Source organism: Camelus dromedarius, chromosome 7, assembly GCF_036321535.1.
Source record: "Camelus dromedarius isolate mCamDro1 chromosome 7, mCamDro1.pat, whole genome shotgun sequence".
NCBI classification, from domain to species: Eukaryota; Metazoa; Chordata; class Mammalia; order Artiodactyla; family Camelidae; genus Camelus; species Camelus dromedarius.
Genome location: NC_087442.1, coordinates 5,005,565 through 5,023,668, shown reverse-complemented (window position 1 = coordinate 5,023,668; position 18,104 = coordinate 5,005,565). Strand labels below are relative to the sequence as shown.

At 54.1% G+C, this 18,104-nt stretch overlaps 1 protein-coding gene across 2 annotated transcripts in view; it reads right to left on the bottom strand.

The window, feature by feature from the left end:
* Nucleotides 1-13,830, bottom strand: part of SMARCD3 (SWI/SNF related, matrix associated, actin dependent regulator of chromatin, subfamily d, member 3) — a 31,503-nt gene extending 17,673 nt beyond the window's left edge. For both annotated transcript variants that reach the window (XM_064487203.1, XM_031455708.2), the window contains exons 1-2: nt 13,768-13,830; nt 11,806-11,946 (exon numbers count right to left, since the gene is read on the bottom strand). In XM_064487203.1, the coding sequence (XP_064343273.1) occupies nt 11,806-11,844 (39 nt within the window). In that variant the 5' untranslated portion in view covers nt 11,845-11,946; nt 13,768-13,830. The remainder of the gene's footprint in view (nt 1-11,805; nt 11,947-13,767) is intronic.
* Between the last annotated feature and the right edge of the window lie 4,274 nt (nt 13,831-18,104).

Below are 18,104 nucleotides of genomic sequence, written 5' to 3'. Positions count from 1 at the left end.
TCATTCTGCTGGATTTCCTCCCACAGTACCGCACACCCTCCTCCAGTCTATAATATCTACTTGCTTGTTATGTGAGTGATTCACTCTTTCTCCCATTAGAATGTAAACTCCCAAAGGCAGGGATCTTTCTGTCTTGTTAGTGGATAAATCCCAAGTATCTGGCACATGGTAGGAACCCCAAGATCTCAAAGGTGTGGGTAGAGAGAGCCCACTCCGAGTCTACTCGGGATTTCCAGCGTGCTTCTGAGTGCTGGGGGATGTTACCTACTGTCTGTGCTCCTGGTTTGTGGGGTTAATAACAGTGACATCATCTCAGGCGTGTCTGGGGCTTCGAACAAGCACTGTCACACACATTAACCTGTCTGATTCTGACAGAGACCCCATTGGGTGGGGGCCGGGATTCCCGTTCTAAAGATAAGGAAAAGGAGGAGCTGAGAAGCCAGGGGACCTGCCCAAAAGTCACTGTGCTGTTACGGGCTGGGTCTGGGACTGCAGATCGGGTCTCCCAACCTCCAGGTCCCTAGGTTCTCCCCTTCACCTCAAGCTGCCTCTCTGACGACCCTTTGTGGAGTGCCTGCCTGCTGGGGATAGACACACACACACACCTCTGCCTTCCCCAAACACCTGCTTTTTAAAGAAGGAAATCAAGATCCCCAGAGGCCTGCACATTTAAGCTGAATTGCCCTCAATTATCCTTTAAAATATACTCAAAAAATCTCAAGCAGATCATTTTAAACATTGGGAATATAAATTCTAGAAAATTTGCCATTAAGGTGTCTAAAATCAATGTCAGTGTGTCAGAGGAAGTTGTGTTAGTTCCTGTGTAAGAATTACCTTTGAGCCAAAAAGTGAATCCTTGTTAAACTTTGAATCCTTTCAGGGGCTTCTCCCAGCCTCACAGATGGACATACATGTCTGCATCCGTGGAACTCCAGGATGGGACACGTGCACACGGACTGCCACGTCTGCGTGCCACCCTGTCTAGCCCACCAAGCCACCTTAGGCACTTCCTTTGGGAGCATGTGGTTACCTGGCCACAGCTGCCCCAGTGCCACCTCATCCTGCCTTCCTGGTACCACTGGATGGCCACAGGTCTGGAGAACTGGCCTAAGAAGGGTAGAAGAAATGATCCAAGCAAACAGCAAAAGCCTTCATCTATGTGCAGAGGGCCGTAGGTTTCTTGGGCCACCAGGCAAAAGTATGTGGCATTGAGAGGTCTGCCTGTGATCAAGGATTTCATGGTCAAAGCTGGCTCAGCCTCTCCCATGTCCCCACAAAGTGAGTCTCTGGGGCTCAAACTGCTGTGGTGACAACCAAGAGGCCTTGAAATACACCATGGAGTGAGTGGGGAGAGGGGACGGAGTGGGGTGGTCTCAGGGCCTGGACCTGCTTGGTGCATCACTCCTGGTTTCCGCAACTTTGCAACCAGGCCAACTGGTGCCCCGCATCCACCTGTGTAATGAATGCCCTCCAGGTAGCCCCTTGGCCTGTCCTGACCCAGTGCCCTTGCTCCCAGATCCAGGCACTCGCCTCGGCCACTGTGAGCCAGCCTGTTCTGGGCCAGGGGCCTTACTGCGCTGTCCATTGCTCCAGTCCTCTGGGATCCTGTCCTCCCCCGGGTCCTGAACCCCCTGCGCTGGGTGGGGTCTGCAGGTTCCACAGTGTGATGGCTCTGAGCTTGGACTCTAGAACAGGGCTTCTCAACCCCGGCACTGTTGACATTTCAGGTTGGATAATTCTTTATTGTGGGGGCAGCCTCATGTAAATTCTACCAGAGGCTCCTCTCCCCATCTTCAGACATTGTCCTTTGTCGCTGGAGGGTGAAACTGCCCAGGGTTGAGAACCACTACTCTAGAGTCAGGCAGTCTTGGGCCCACACTGGCTCAGCCTCTGACTGACCATAAACTTATACAAGTGACTTAACCCGTCTGAGCCTCATTTTCCCCGTCTGCAAGACAGGGACCCCTGCTCCTGACTCACAGGTGGGTGCAAGAATCAGAATGAAGGCGTGTACGTGCAGACCTCAGTATGGCATCCGGCATGGAGTTAACACTTACCGAATAGCCTGTCATTACTTGCTTCCAGTGCTAAGCCTGTGGGCCATCATAGGTGCCATGGAGGGTACCTGTGAGGGGTCGGCCAGGTGATTATTCAGACTGGCCCATCACAGTGGCTCTTGGAGCCAATGGGGAGTCAGGGTTCTACCAAACCACGAGAAGCTTCCTTGAGCAGAGAATGGCCACCAGCAGCATCAGTATGTAAGGCGGGCCTTACGTGAGAAGCCTGTGTAGAAACCTGGCTAGGAGCTGCAGGAAAGGAGGGAAGGGGAGACACGGAGAAGCCACCACAAGCGGTGAACCAACTGGAGGGAAACCTAAGAATTCAGAAGGCTGCTTGTCCGGCACAGAGAAGCTGAGGTTTGGGAGCTGCTGATGGAGGCATCTGAAGGAAAAGCGGGGCCTCCTCCCCCACCCCCCGCCCTGCCCCACCCCTCCGCTGCCGGCCGTCCACATGTTCAGTGAGCACCTACTATATGACGCTCTTGGACGAAGTGCTGCTGACTCACACACTAGACACAGCCTCAGCCCTCAGGGAGTGTGAGGACCGAATAGGGACTGACGGGGCTGAAGGCATCAACAGGGTGGGAGATGTGAGCAGCTCATGTCAGCTCCTGCCCCAGTTTGGCCACAGCTCCGGCACGAGGCAGGAAGGGTGGAGGACCAGTATATCCCATCCCAGAGCTCCGGGCTTCCTTTTGGAAAAGAGAGGCAATCACCGGCTAACGACTATCCTCGGAGGGGCTGTGGCTTGGTGGGGCAGCTGGCCTGGGGGACAGGTGGAGAAGCCAGCAGCTGCAGCCAGGCCTGAGGGTGATGGAGGAATCCCTGAGTTTCTGGGAGCTGCGCCCAAACCCTGGCGGAGGCAGCAGGGGTGGCCAGGACCGAGAAGCAGCCTGGGTATCTGTGGGGACAGGAGCGCGGGAGGCCTCCCTCAGGCTCCGCAAGTTCCCATGGGAGGAAAGCCAGAGCCAGGTGCGGAGCTGGTGTTCCAGCAGCCAAGGGGCCCACGGGACCCCACAGTGACAGCAAGTCAAACTGTTCCTCGGGCCTTGGTTCTTCCCGTGGTGGGTGTGACCCACGGTCACCTCCTGGAGGTTCTGCCACCTAGAACCTTCTCCCTCCTCCTTAAGACATGGCTCCAGATTCTGAAGGCAGCTCTCAAAGTCCCTCTGTTGTGGGTTGAATGGTGGGTCTCCCCCACTCCCAACTCATTTGCTGGTGTCCTAACCCCCGGTACTTCAGAGTGTGATCTTATTTGAAGATAGGGTCTTTAAGGAGGTAATCAAGTTACAATGAGGCAGGTCACACAGGTGACCTTAATCCAGCATGACTGGTGTCATAGAATTGGGGCAATCAGGACACTGAGACAGACACACACAGAGGGAAGACAGTGTGAGGAGACACCGGCCCAAGACCGCAGGAGAGAAGCCTGGAACAATCCTCGCCTCACAGCCCTCAGAAGGAACCACATCTCGATCTCAGACTTCTAGCCTCCGGAACTGTGAGAAAGTACATTTCCACTGTCAAGGTTGCCCAGTCTGGCAGCTTGTTATGGCAGCTCCCCCAAACTAATCCTGCCAGTCCATGCACCACCAGCCTCTCCCCTCACAACCTCTGGTTTGCCTGAAGTGCTCAGAAGTGGGCAGACCCTGGGACGGAAAGACCTGAGTTTGAGTCTATTCCACAACCTATTGATGGAAGGACAAAAGTGCCAACCTCTCTGAGCCTCAGTCTCTTCATCTTTAAGATGGCTTTACTATCAGCTCACCTCTCTCACTGTGTTATTGTAAAGAGCAAAATAGAAGCGAGAGGACAAAATATGAACATTTTCTTTAAGTCATAGAGGACTGAACGGAGCCTCCACAGTCACTAATGTATCACTCGAAGGCAACCACCCATCCTGCTTTGGACTTGTACTGAACTTCCTGTCAGTTAAAAATTCGATTCTCTTTCTACTTTGATTGTGCCAAAACATGTCTTCCCATCGCATACTTGTAAAGTTGCCTTTTTGGACTCAAGAATCTACATCTTGTAAGAATTAGCCCATTATTCTAAGAGCTTTTGAATCTCGATTCTGCGTCCAATATATTTACCATCCTTTCCAGCTGTGCGTCATTCATAAATCCAGGGAGCATGACCTTCTCTCTTCAGCCAAGTCTTTACTGAATGTAGTGAAAAAGGCACCAGGACAAAGCCTTCTCTCCTCTCTCTGAACAGTCTGCACCCTTTGGGATTAGTCTTCAATTGGCAGCAAATTTATTCAATCATAGGACTATCCAGTGATGTGCTGGAGTGTCATGTTGGTAGTTTAAAATCAGCTACGGTAGGAGTATTTATACCATGGAAATTAGCAAAGGATACAAATCAGATCTCAGCTCCCCCTTCGCACCCTGTCAGTTGTTAAATACTCCCCAGCACGCCACTGCATTCAGGCCACGTGTGTACGTCCTACTCAAGACGTTGGGAGAGACTTGTCAGACGCCTCCAAATTACCACGTGTATCTTTATGGAGCTTAATAGCTTACAGAAAAGCTCAATCCTCATAACTGAATTTGGTTCTTTCAACATCCCAGGAAGTTAAAGGGCTGCATGTTATGAGTTTACCCACTTTAAAGATGAGGAACACAAGATTAGTGACTGACTCAGAGCCAGACAGCCAGCTAGTGTTGAAGGGGCTCAAACTCCCAGGTACTGATCTCAAGGTCAATGGTCTTTTCTGCTCACCATCTGACTGCTCCCCCATTGGTGGTCAAAGTGCCCTGAATTCCCTCAGCAGCCCCTGCTGTGGGTTGAGAACATGGACAAGGGGAGAGGGTGCATCTCCAAGAGTCTTGGCCCTTCCCATGAGCAGCACATCACTGAGGACTGAAGAGTGATGCTTTCAACCTGGGACCCCTGACTTCTACTCAGGAGGGACCTGGGAGATGGTCCTCAAGTTGTTGACAAGACTCTGCCTTTTGTTTATGAGTCATTGATGACAGGAGACCACCTGAAGTGACAATAGCTCTTCATGCAGTGTGTCTCAGAGTGGGGCCCACCGAGTAGCACCAGTTTAGGGCTCTGGGCTTGAAGGATGGCAGTGACGGGTGATGGGGTAAGGACAGCTCAATGCGGATGCTGCAAACTGGGAAGGCCAGGCAGGTTTCGCTTAGCCCACAGTGCATCTTAAACTCTTAAAAAACCTAAAAACTGGAAGCTTTCCTATAGAAAGCTAGACTTCTAGAATCTCTTAAAACCCTGGAAATCTGGCAACATAGATGGAATTGGGGGGCTGTCCCTTTTTGAAGGGGCATGAGCTGGCAATCGACCACACCCCCATTTCCTATTTTAGGGGCTGACCCTCCCACGCCCCTAGGGACCCAACAATTGATGGGAAGCAATGGGGTGGGCCCTGTGCCTGAGGACAACTCTGATGCAGGGTGAACCAGGGATGCTGGGGCCTGTACAAAAGCATGGCTGCTCTGCCCTTTGAGGGCCACAGTTTGGGTCACAGCACGCTGGGGACACCAGCTGGGACTCTTCTCTGACCTTTGGGAAACTCCGTAACCTCAGTTTCTCATCTTAAAAGTGCTGACAGTGCCAGCTCTTACCTCACAGTGTTGTGGGGAGGACAAATCAGTTAAACCCATGTAAAATTCTTAAAATTCATAATAAGCCATCAATCAACACTGGTTGCTGTTATTCTGACCCCAGCCTGCTTCCGACTTTCCCATCCAGGAGCAACTGCTCTGGTCTCACATGCCGCAGAGGATGTGAAGGCTGTTGCAGCAGCGGTGGCGAGCCGGGCGGGCGGGGGGGGGGGGGTCAGTCTTTACAGACAGGGTGTCGACCACCAGCAGGCATATTTTTGAAAGAGTTCCTAAGACGGGGTTTTCTCCTAAAGGAAGAGGCCTGGTTAAAATGGCTCAAAGGGGAAACTGAGGCAAGAAACAGCAAAAAAGCACCACGATGCTTCCTGCTGGTGGGGGAGGCGTGGAGTGGGATTTGCAGACAGAGCTGGAGCTCAGTTTCCCCTCCCTCTACTCAGCCCCCCAACCCGGCGGGCACCCCCCTCTCCTGCAGCACCTCCTCCCAGCCCACCCACCTGGGCCCCTGCTGTTGATTCAGCTGCTGAGACCGGATGGAATCTGTTCACAGCCCAGGAGAGCCAGCAGACCACAGGGCTCCCCCCTGAGCTACACTGGCTGGCTCACATTTTCCCCCCAACTAAAAACTTCCTTAAAGGTCAAGAAGGCAGGCCTCTCGAATATGCAGACTGCATCAGGCTGGAGGCGAGCTGCTGTCTGGAAAGATGGCTAATGCTCACAAGGTAACTCTGCATCTGAGTGCTCAGAACCAGGACCAGAGATGAACTTCCTGCTGGTGGGTGGAGAGCCCTGGGACTTCTCACTGATATCAGCCCTAATGAGACAACGGTATCACTGAGGACAGGGGCTGGGCTGGAGTTAAGGGAGACACAGGTCACCATAGCTGGTGTTTTGGGGTCCAAAGATGAGTGACACCTGGAGTGGGTACTGCACCGAGCATCACATTTTAACCCACACAGTGATGAGGGGGACTCCCAGCATCCACTATGTGCTGGCCTTATGCAGAGTGCTGGGTACTCAGCATCCCAAGGAATCTTTATAGATGGGGTATTAAGTCCTGCCTTATAGAGGAGACGCTGAGGCTCAGAGAACAAAGTGTTGGCCCAAGGCTGCCTAGCAGGTAACGGGCAGAGCTCATCCTCTGAGGAGGCCTGGGTGGCTCCGAAGCCACCTGGTACCACTGAGGGGGCTCCAACCCCCACTGGCTCTCCTAGGTAAGGAACATTTGAAGAGGCCAGGGCTGGATGTCCCGAGAGCAGACACAGGGCATGTGGGAGGAGGGCCTTCAAATGTCTGGAGGCAATCAGATATCATGGAAGCAGAAGGGGTTCATTCTCTGTAATTTCAAGGGCAAGATCAAGGTCACGGGAAGGAAGAGCCTCCCTCACCACAAGAACAACTGAAAAGGGCATGAACTACCACGATCACGGCGAACAGGTCCTATCGGAGAGAGACTGTCCAGGCATGACCAAGAGCACCTGCACAGAGCAGCTCAGGTGTCAGCAGGTCAAGGTGGGCAGGCAAGAAGCCCTCCAAGAAACCCTTGGGTTGTGGGAGTGTAGAGAGGGCAGGGCCAACAGTACAAAGGAATCTCAGGATCCTTTCAGGATCAGCCGTCAGAGCCACCTTCTCTCCACTACCGCTTCATTCATTCAAGAAATATTTTCAGTACTGTGCTGAACAAGACAGATGTAGTCTGTGCCCTTAAGGAGCATGACAATTAAATCTTTAAATTTTGGGTACATGCTACAAGACAAAAAAAGGTGGAAGCTTGCCTCTCAGGTGGGAGAAAGTGTCCCTGGAAGAGGTGGGATTTAAGTTGAGACCTGAAAGATGAGTGCACCTAGGCAGGTGAAGGGAGCTGGAAGGGTGTGGTAGGCAAAGGAAACAGCCCATGTGAAGGCCCAGAGTGAGGGAAGGAACTCAAAGCCCTGGACGAAATGGAAGATGAAATGGATCAGGCCTGTGTTACAAGCCCATGTGGCGCCCCTGGAGGTGGGCCAGCCCCTGTGTGGGACACCCCTTGTTGTCCAGGGGGAAGACAACAGTGGCATGGACTGGCATGTGGATGGACTAGAGATGTGTCTAAGAAATAAAATCAAATAAAATGGGGTGGGAAAGGGTACAGCTCAGTGGTAGAGTGCTTGCTTAGCATGCACAAGGTCCTGGGTTCAATCCCCAGTATCCTTATTAAAAATAAACAAATTAAAATGAATCTAATTGCCTACCCCCACCCCCACAAGAAAGATAAAAAATAAAATAAAGTATTTTTTAAAAATCAAATACAACGGTTGTCCTGATGGAGAGAGAAGGAAGGGGTAAGGGGCAAAGGTCACTCCCAGGACTGAACTTGAGCTTTGATGCCACTGTCCAGCAACCAGGATGGTCTGACCCCCCACAGTGAAGGGCACCCTCTCTTGTCTCTATGTGTTCACAAAGAAGCTTCTACTCTATTTCAGGAGTGAAGACCTTGGAATCCTCCGCTGCCTCTTCCCACCCCTCCTCCCCCTTGGAAGGGTCTGACACTTTCTGGACAAGTTCCTCTCCTGGGTCGTGGGAAGGTGAAGTCAGGGCTGTTCCCCGTGGCCTGACCTCCCCTGAGGGGGGTCTCCTGACAAAAGGCTGCCCATCTCCCCGTGCTCCCATGTGCCAGGTCAGCAAACCCAAGTGAAGGCGTAAGATCTGCCTTCCATATCTGGGTCTCCGGTTCAAGCCTCTTTCATCGGGGTCCAGCTTTCCCTGACCTACAGCTGGTAAATCCCTGCCATCCGAGTCTATTTCTCAGTAGGCTCAGGATCTGGGGGTAGGGTGTGTGACTGGTTCCCATCTGCACCCACGCTCACCTGTTGGCCACACATGCTGATCAGGATCTTTGTTTCCCTGTGAGGATCATGCCCTTACCCCAAGCAGGTGACTCTGCACTTGCTGCCCCATTTTAAATACGCTTTCCTGCTGCCTGATAATTATTAGAAACTTTGTTGTAAATATTAACAGGCGATACATTCTTCTAGTTGTTCCAAATTTTACCTTTGGATTTAGCAGGGTCAGCAGGATTTATACGGCTGCGCAGTATTATGTCAGCCCCCAGCTTAGCTGGAGGAAACTGCTGTGGCTTTGTTGAGGACATTGCTTAAATTGTCACACAGTGCCCCTCCATCTCCTCACACAGGAGAGACTTCTCAGGGTCTCATGGCCAAAAATCACAGTCTTTGGGGACAAATGGTTTGATTTTTGTCTTACAGGCAGTGTAACGGCTCATGTACCCGCTGTGGGAGGGGCCCGGGCCTCCTGATTTGCGTGTTGTCCACCAGCCCCGTCCTTGGCTACAACATCCCTTCCCCACCCTGCACTCCTGTGTCCCAATTTCCTCACTACAGGTGTCTTCGCAAACCACCTCAAGCTCTTTGGGAACGAGGGGAGTCCATCTTCCTGCATTGTTCTTCTCTCCTTCCCTCCCTTCCCTCACAACATGCCATTCCTCACTCCAGCCCCCAGAACGTTCTTCAGTCTGGAAAGAAGGTTGATATGGGAGATGATCCAACCTTGTAAATTCCAGTAAAGGCCTGAATGGCCACATGCTCATGAGACTTTTTCTCAAATTTCCTAGAAGTTTAAGTGTGGGTCACAAAGAAATGGGTTTCACAGCTTGGGAAGCAAATGAAGAAGTGGGCCAGGCTGAAGGCAGCAGCTCCTCTCCCACGGTCCCTTCTGAGTTACCGAGGGTCTGCACATCCACACGAGCATGGGGCACCAGGGGCACAGCTGTGCCCTTACAATAAAGCCTCCCTCAGCTGAGTGCCCACCAGAAGCAGGCTGACCCCTCTGGTGCAGCGATTCAAGAGGGCTCAGAATCCAGACAGAACGGAGGGCCATTGGCTCATCCTGCACGTCTGCAGCTCTGCCTCCCCCGGTGACACCTCCCCCGCGTGACACCTCCGGCTCATTACCTCTGCCACTTAACGCTCACTAACAACCAGCTCTCACTTGCAATCACACCGCGGGCACTTGGGGCGAAGACAGCCTCCAGCTGCTGCTCGCTGGGGCCCGCGCTGCTGTCTAGACGCTAGCACGGGCTGTCAGCATCCAAATGACAGCACGTGCCCAAGCCACCGAGCGTCAAAGCCGGCTCCCTGTCTGCAACTGCACGCGCTGAATGCAGGCCAATTTTATGCTAATGGGACTCCAAAATAAAACACCAGAAACTTCCCCCAGCACCTCATCCCTCACCACTTCCATCACACGGAGAGGTCGGGGCTCCTGATCCCCCAGGAATCCTCGAATGAACTCTCGATTCCTCTCGTGACCAGGGCCACTTGGGGACTCAATCTTCTCAAGCCTCCCTTCCCCCACTGCCCATCCCTTCAGGAAGATCCCCTCCTTCAGGGAGGGCCTGGAGCAGCCCAGGGCACCCACCTATTGCTGATGGGGAGCCCCCCAGGGCTTGTCTCAGTGCACCCCAAATCAGTCACAATTTATGAGGACTCACCACGTGGGGGCCTGGGTTTGGTGCACCTCCCAGAGACCTCAGCTGTGGCCCCATCAGCACCCCCATGTGACCTGGCCACCATCTTCTGACACCCCAGAACTTTAGAGCTGCCTCCAAAGAAGGTATTTAGCGCACTGGCTCACACCTTTTCTCTAGGAGTTTGCATTTAAAACCAGCCTCACAAGCTAAGAGCTCGTCCACACTTAACCTCAGGCAGTGGTGAGACTGCGGGGCAGCGGCAGGACCTCTGTCTGGGAGCCTTGATGAACTCCTAGAACCACCTGCGTTTCCATGGCAACCAGGACCGGATGATGGTACTCTCTGCCATCCAGTGCTGCTCCACCTCTGGGCCAGCCAGGCTCTCCCAGCAGCCAGTGTCCCACACCATTTTGCCCTGGGAACAACCTGCCAGTGGGGTACAGGGCAGAGAGGAGGCAGGGATGCCCTGGCCTTCAGAGCAGCCCAGGCAGGGAGCGAAGTTCCTCAGCTCCTTCTGAGGGAGGAGAAGTGGAGACAATTTGGTGCCTCCCGCCCCGCCAACCCCAGGCACCAGCCTACCCCACCCTCCTGTTCTCTGAAAGCCCACTTCAAATTGCCCCCATTGAGGGCTTTCCTGATGTCTCCCTCCTCAGAGCCCTGAGGCCTGAATCATCCACTCTGGTATGTCCTATGGGATGGCTAAGTCTGCTCCCCAAGCTGTACTGCCAGCCCAGAGGGCAGGGACTGGGTCCCCCACACTCTTAGGGCCCTGACAGCACCCAGTCTGTTGCCAGGTGATTCCCACCAGTGAGGCAGCCAGAGTGACAGGTGGGGCTGGACAGGTGAGCTCAGACCAGATTGTGGGCTTCAGACCCAGCTGCAACCCCTCCCCAGAGGTGAAAGTCGCTCGCAGGCATGCGGTCTTCCCATGGGGTGCCTCAGCGCTTCCTTCTGGACTAGGGGGACTGACGTAGGATTACCCAGGCCGTCCTCCTCTCATAAAGCCCAGGGGAGGCTCGGCAGGGTCCAACGCACATGCAATGGGCCTGAGAGCCCTCAGAGCCCCAGGCCTGCCTAGTGGCAGGGCAGGGCTGGCTCCCACCCGAGGCCATACAACCAGGATGCCGCCACCACCCTCCTGCAAAGAGCAAACCCTTGCTTGGGTCCCAGAGGCTTTTAGATGTTTGCCATGGCATGTTTGGGGGGTTAGTTTCTATAGCCCAAGTTGTGCCAGGGATCGGCAGCTTCCTCTCAGCTGGCAGAGAGCATGTGTGCACGCGGAGGGGGGTGCGCATGCGTGCACTCACACACAGGTGAGGGGAGAGGAGGTGTGTGTCTGGGCGCCTTTGGGGGCCGAAAAAGTGGCACAAGCCAGAGCTCCAGACCATTTTCACCTGAACCCACAACCCAGCTTCAGGTTCACTTGTCCCTGGCTCCGACTGGCTTTGAGAGGCAGGACAACAGGAGGTGAGGGGACGCTGAGCAAGAGGGAGGGCAAGGGTGGAGGGAGCTGTCAGCAGGGTCTGGGCAGAGGCTCCAGCTGTGGGAGAGGGGATAAGAAGGGGCACTGCCACAGGTCCTGCTGCAGGGAGGAGGGCCAAGAGGAGGCCGTGGGTGTGACCAGGGGCCCAGAGCCAGCGACTCTCAATGGAACCCAGGGCTCCTGGGCTGGCGGGGGGGAGGCAGCGCCTACCTGTACCACGGCGGGTGGGTGCTGAAGGCCTGGAGTCATAGGTGGCAGGGTCCTGCAGCGGGGGAGTCATCCAGTGCCCCCTCGGTGCCCGGGCCCAGAGCCTACCGTGCCTGCAGCACCGAGGCCCATTCTGAGGGGGATCTGAAAGAAGAGGGCAGTGGGAGGGGCGGGCCAGACCTGAGCCCTAGAGGCAGATTCACAAGGGGCCTGAGGAGGCTGGGGAAGAAGGCTGAAGGGGCCTGCTGTGTGGACAAACTCCCTGACAGGCCTGAGGAAGGCAGGAGGTGTGCGGGAAGGGCCCAGGATGGAGGCGCGGGCAAGGGCCAGCCTGGGCTGGGCGGCACATGGGGAGGTGTGGGGTGGGAGCAGTGTGCGCACGGGAAGCAGGCACAGAGCAGGTGCGGCAGAACAGAGCTAGGGGATAGGAACAAAGGATCCTGGCAGAGCCCAGGCCCTGGCAGGGGAATGCAAATTTGTGGGACTTGGCAATACAGGAGAGAGCTGGGCATTGGAGGTGAAGGTCACGACCATCAGCCAGGATGGGGCCAGGATGACTTCTGGAGCTCAGGGATGTCCCAAAGGAATCCCAGGGGTGGCAGCAGGTAGAGGTGACTTTCTCTGTGATTTACCCAGCTCACACTGGGCCGTCCCTGTGTGCATAGGCTTCCTGGTGGACCCTGTGGGCTTGGGTCAGAACACAGCCTGTGAGCTGAAATTCCTGGGCAGATGGTGGGGTGTGGGGGATGAGGAAGGGGCAATGCTGTTAGGTATGGGGGTGGCTTGAAAGCAGTCTGGGGTCACATGTTGGTGGTGTTGGCCAGAGGGTGACTCTGAGAAGGGTGAGGAGGAAGGGGAGGCAATGAGAGGAGGAAGATTCAATAGAGGAGGTGTTACCAGCCCAGGGTTGGAAGGAGGTGCCCTGCAGGACAGCGGGAGATAGAGGGACAATCTGAATGGGAGAGAGGTGTCCAGGCAAGAGGATGCCAAGTGGAGATAGGGAAAGTGCCAGACAATGGGGAGGAAGGGAGATGTCAGGCAGGGGAAGGAAGGTAGGTGCCATGCAGGGGAGAGGAAGGGAGATGCCAGGCACGGGGGAAGAGGGGAAGTGCCAGGCAGGGGGGAGGGGGGAGGTGCCAGGGAGGAGGGAAGAGGGGAGGTGCCAGGGAGGGAGGAAGAGGGGAGGTGCCAGGCAGGGGGGAGGAGGGAAGATGCCAGGGAGGGAAGAAGAGGGGAGGTGCCAAGCAGGAGCAGGATTAGAAAGTGCCAGGCAGGGAGAAGGTGACAGGCAATGGGGAAGAGTAGGTACAAGGCAGTTGGGGAGGAGGGAAGGTGTCAGACACAAGGGAGGAGAGGAAGGTACCAGGCAGGAGGGTGCCAGGAAAAGGGAAAGAGGGGAAATGCAGGGGAGGGTGGGTGGGAAGGTACCAGGTAGGGGGAGGAGGGAGGATGCCAGGCAAGGATGAGGAGGGGGAAGAATCAGAGAAGAGGCTGGATGGGAGTTTGCCAGTCATAGAAGAGGTGCAAGAAAGGCAGTGGGGGGAGGTGCCAGGCAGGGGGAGGAAGAGAGTCAGGAGTAGCGGGAGAGATCAGGAAAGGAGGAGGGGAGGAAGAAGCCAGGCTGGGAGATGGGGGTGCCAGGTAAGGGGAAGGTGCCAGGTAAGAGGAAGGTGCCAGGAAAGGACTAGAAGGGAGGTGCCAGGCAGGGGGGAGACCAGGGAGGTGCCAGGCAAGGGGAGGGGGGGAGATGCCAGACCGGGGAGGGGGGCGGAGGGATGCCAGGCCGGCGGGAGGAGAGGAGATACCAGGCAGGGGGGAGGAGGGATGCCAGGCAAGGGAAGGAGGGGTGATGCCAACAGAGGCAAGACGGGTACTGCCAAGCAGGGAAGGCCGGGGCGCCGGCGCAGCGCGGCCGGGCGGCGTCTCCTCCAAGGGCCTGGGGGCCGCGCGGCGCGGGTCGCTCACCTGCTCCCCCGGGACCCCGGCCCGGAGCGCTGCCGCTCGCTCCCCGCTCGGCGCTCGGCACGGCCCGGCGCCTGCGCCGCTGCAGCCCGGAGCGGGGGAGGCGCAGGGAGCGTCTGCAAAGAGCGAGGAGCTTAATAATGAGTTAGGGATCAGAGCAGGCAGCGTCGCCCCATCCATCGGAACGTGCGATCGCCACGCTAGCAGCACCGCGGCGCGCCCTGGCCGGGCCCATTGTGCTCTTCAGTCGGTGCACAGATGTGCCTTATGTCTGTGGATGCTCCTGAGTGCCCGCGGATTCACACAGACCGTCAGAGCATACGATGTGGCTGTGACCACACACACACACCTGCCGTGGGGAGGGGGCTTGGGTTCCACTCCAGGTTCAGGGACAGGCTCTGACTGATGCACCCCCCCCCCCATTCTTTATGCACTTACACACTCATGATCTAATCTCGGTCCCTCCGGCTTTACACCTGTCTCTGCAGGGACTCTGGCAGCCAGGAGAGACCCTTTCTGGACGTCCAGCCAGATGGGTCGCCCTGGTCACGCTCTGTCTCTCTACTACTGACTACTCTGAGTACATCATATAGAGGAAATCATACTGTATCTGGCTTATTTCACGAGCCAGATGTCCTCAAGTTTCATCCATGTTGTAGCATGTGTCAGAATGTCCTTCCTTTTAAGGCTGAATAAGATCCTGTTGCCTGCATACGTACAATGTATATATGTGCATATGCCATGCCTCATTTTGTTTATCCGTTCACCTCTCCATGGACAGCTGGGTTGCTTCCATTTCTGGGCCACTGGGAATAAGGCTGCTTTTATGCCCCTCTTGAAGCCCACTGACATCCAACCAGACAGAAACTCCCTCGGACTCAGCCCCACGACCTCTGCTCAGCGCTCAGTCCTCCCCCCAGCCCCCGCCGCTCTCAGCACCTGTGTTTCTATTTCCCCAGAGACCCTCATACCCCTCCCTACTCAGAGGACCCACTGTGGCCTTTTTACCCAAATTTGCTGACTTAATGCCCCGAATCAAATGTATTCCTGTGCCCCTTCTTGTGAAGGGATCCGAGCCTATGCTAAGAAATCCATGCAGCCCTTCCTGGGAGCATTCACCTTTGAAAGGGGACTCCTGGAGATGCAGGGAAGGGAGAGGCCGAGTGGATATTTAGGGAGGGGAAAGCTTTGCTCAATGACCTGGGGGAGAGATGGAGGGCTGTCTGGATAATGGGGTTTGAGGGGACTTGAAAGGCTTCCCATGACCAAGACCCTGGAACCCAGAGGTCAGTGCTGGAGCATCACCCCTCTGGGCTGGGAGGAGTCCATTTAGAGGTGGTGCCTACCCTCATGTCCACCACCCTTCCCCTCCTGCACTGCCAGCTAGCTACTTGGCAGAACAAACTTCACAGAATGAGCCCTTCTGATGGGACAGGTGGTTAGTGTGAACTGGTCCTGCCGTGAGGGTGTGTGCATTGCCAGGGGAGGGGGGAGGGGGGTCCTCAGAGGAGAACCCCAGAGGGAGAGCAGGCAGACAGCACAAGTCGGGGCAGCATCAGGCAGGCAGGCTGAGGGGTGGCTCAGGATCAGCCCAGAGGGCAGAGGAGCCAGATGGGTAGTCCCGCCTCCTTCCTCTGACCCTGTGCCCTCCCCTGAGGCCCCCCTTCTCTTCCACTCACAGTCAGTCAATCAGGGATTAAGTCATCAAAGATTAAGCCCTGTGGTCCTTCTCAGTGACTTCCCAGGTGGGCAGGCAGCAGCATCTATCCCAGTGCTTAACACCTTGTTTTAAAGTCACTGATGGGGGGAGGGCATAGCTCAGTGGTAGAGCGCATGCCCAGCATGCATGAGGTCCTGGGTTCAATTCCCTGTACCTCTGCTAAATAAATACCTCCCCCATAAAAAATTAAAATAAATAAATAGTCACTGCTATTTTATTCACTCAAAACATAAGTGAAAGTTTACAAAAACCATCTATATCATCATTTAGGCTCCCAATATTTTCTGAGTATCCCCTACATAAAAGTAGACCACAAAGCCATGGGCCTTGACCATGAACCCATATGGGACTCCGTCTGTCAACCTCCCTCCCGTGTTCTGCATTTCTTCCTCGAGCGTGGGTTACTGTGTGTCCGGGACTGCACCAGGCTCTGTGGGGCGGGGATGTGACATGCCTCTGGACCAGATGGGGGATTAATACATGTAAATAGCTCACTACACCAGGTAGAAGGGATGAGTGCTGTCACAGAGGCCAGTCCCAATGCTGGAGGGGACAGAAAGCAGAATGGAGGGTGCTAGGGGCTGGGAGACAGGGAGGAAGGATGGGGAGTTAGTGTTTAATGGAGAAAGAATTTGCTAGATGAAAAGAGCTCTGCAGATGGATGGTGGTGATGGTTGCATAACAGTGTGAACGTACTTAATGCCGCAGAACCCTACACTTAAAAATCGTTAGAACAGTAAATTTTATTTGTTTTTTCCCACAATTAAAAAAATTAATGCTAGTAGGAAGAAAAACATGTTGTTTCACCCTCACCTCATGTCCAGCACTGTATCAGGTGTTTGTTCTTCCCAACAGCCCTGCAGGATGGACATTATGATTTGCATTTACAGAAGATAAAACACGAAGCTTGGGGAGGTCAAGTCACACATCTGAGGCCACGGAACTTGCATGTGGCGGAGCTAGGAGTCAAATCCAGGTCTGTCAGGCTTCTTCCCACACCCCTGCAGGCAACTCTGGGCAAGAGGGTGGGGAAGTACATTTCATGAAAAAGGCAGCCTTGGTACTGAGTCTTGAATAGCTGAGCATCGGCCTGGGGGGCTGAAGGAGCACGTGGAGGCGTGTGTCTGGTGCAGGGGGGCCAGAATGCTGGCCCAGGAGTTTGGGCTTTGTCCCCTGCTGGTGGGTGCCAGCAAGGGGCTGCTGTACCTCCTGGAGTTCTGGGCTCTCCTCAAAGTTTTCAGGACTCGTCAGCTGCCTCCCTGCTTCATTGTCACCCAGACATACCCACAGGTCAGGACAGGGAAAGGACAGTGATTCCAGAAATTGCTCTGAGATCAATCAGATTTTTTTTTTTGACTTAGTCTTTTCTTTCCTTTTTCTTTTCAATTTGTTGTTGTTGGGTGGGGAAGTAATTAGGTTTACTTATTTTAATCTTTTTTTTTTTTTAGTGGCGATACTGGGGACTGAACCCAGGACCTCATGCGTGCTAACTAAGCATGCGCTCTGCCCCTCCCCAGCTACTCCTCTTTTTTCTAAAGTGTCTCCCCTCGGTTGTATAAACTTCAGGCCCCCAAAACCTGGACGTGGCCCTGGCTGAGCCGTATAGTGAACTGTGAGCGTTTTTCTTTCCTGGACGACTTCTGTCTAGAGTTCATGATTAGCTTAAAAATAGACTTTATTTTTTAGATAAATTTTTTTTTATTTTTTTAAATTTATTTTACTATTTTTTGTGGGGGGAGGGAGGTAGTTACGTTTATTTATTTATTTATTTATTTTTAGGGGAGGTTTTGGGGTTGAACCCAGGACCTTGTGCATGGTAAGCATACGCTCTACCACTAGAGCAATTTTAGATTCATAGCAAATTGAAGTAGAAAAGACAGAGAGCTCTCATATACCCCCTCCCCCTCTGCTAACCTGACACATAGCCTCCCCCACGGTCAACACCCCCACCAGAGTGGTACCTCTGTTACAACGACGGACATCCCCTGACACAGCATCACCCGAAGTCTGTTGTTCACTCTTGGTGTTGCACGTTCTCTGGGTTTGGATACATGTATAACGACTGCACCCAGCTTCAAAGCATCATCCAGAATGGTTTCACTGCCCTAAAATCCTCTGTGCTCTGTCCACTCCTCTTTGCCTCTCCTAACCCCTGGCAATCACTGATCTTTTTACTGTTTCCACAGCTTTGCCTTTTTCAGAAGGTCAGATAGTTCGATTCCTACAGGATGGAGCTTTTTCAGAGTGGCTTGTTTCACTTTGCAACATGAATTTGAGGTCCTCCTTTTAGGTCTTCTTGTGGTTTGATAGCTCATTTCTTTTTAGAATAACACCCCATTGTATGGAGGTACCACAATAATAATTACCCTTTAGCTTTGCAGACTATCCAGACCTCTTCTGGAGCCTTCTGACCTGTTCCCTCTGGACAAGTTGCCCACAGTTGTCGTCCTGCAATCTCCCTTCACCCTGATCCTGGAAATTTTCATTTCTCTTCTGTCCCTTCGTCATTCAACAGATAGGTACTGAGAGCTTATCTATGTGTGCCTGGCATTGTTTGGGGAACCAGGATACAGCAAGAATAAAATGAACCAGAAAGTTTCTTTCCATTTGGAACTTGCCT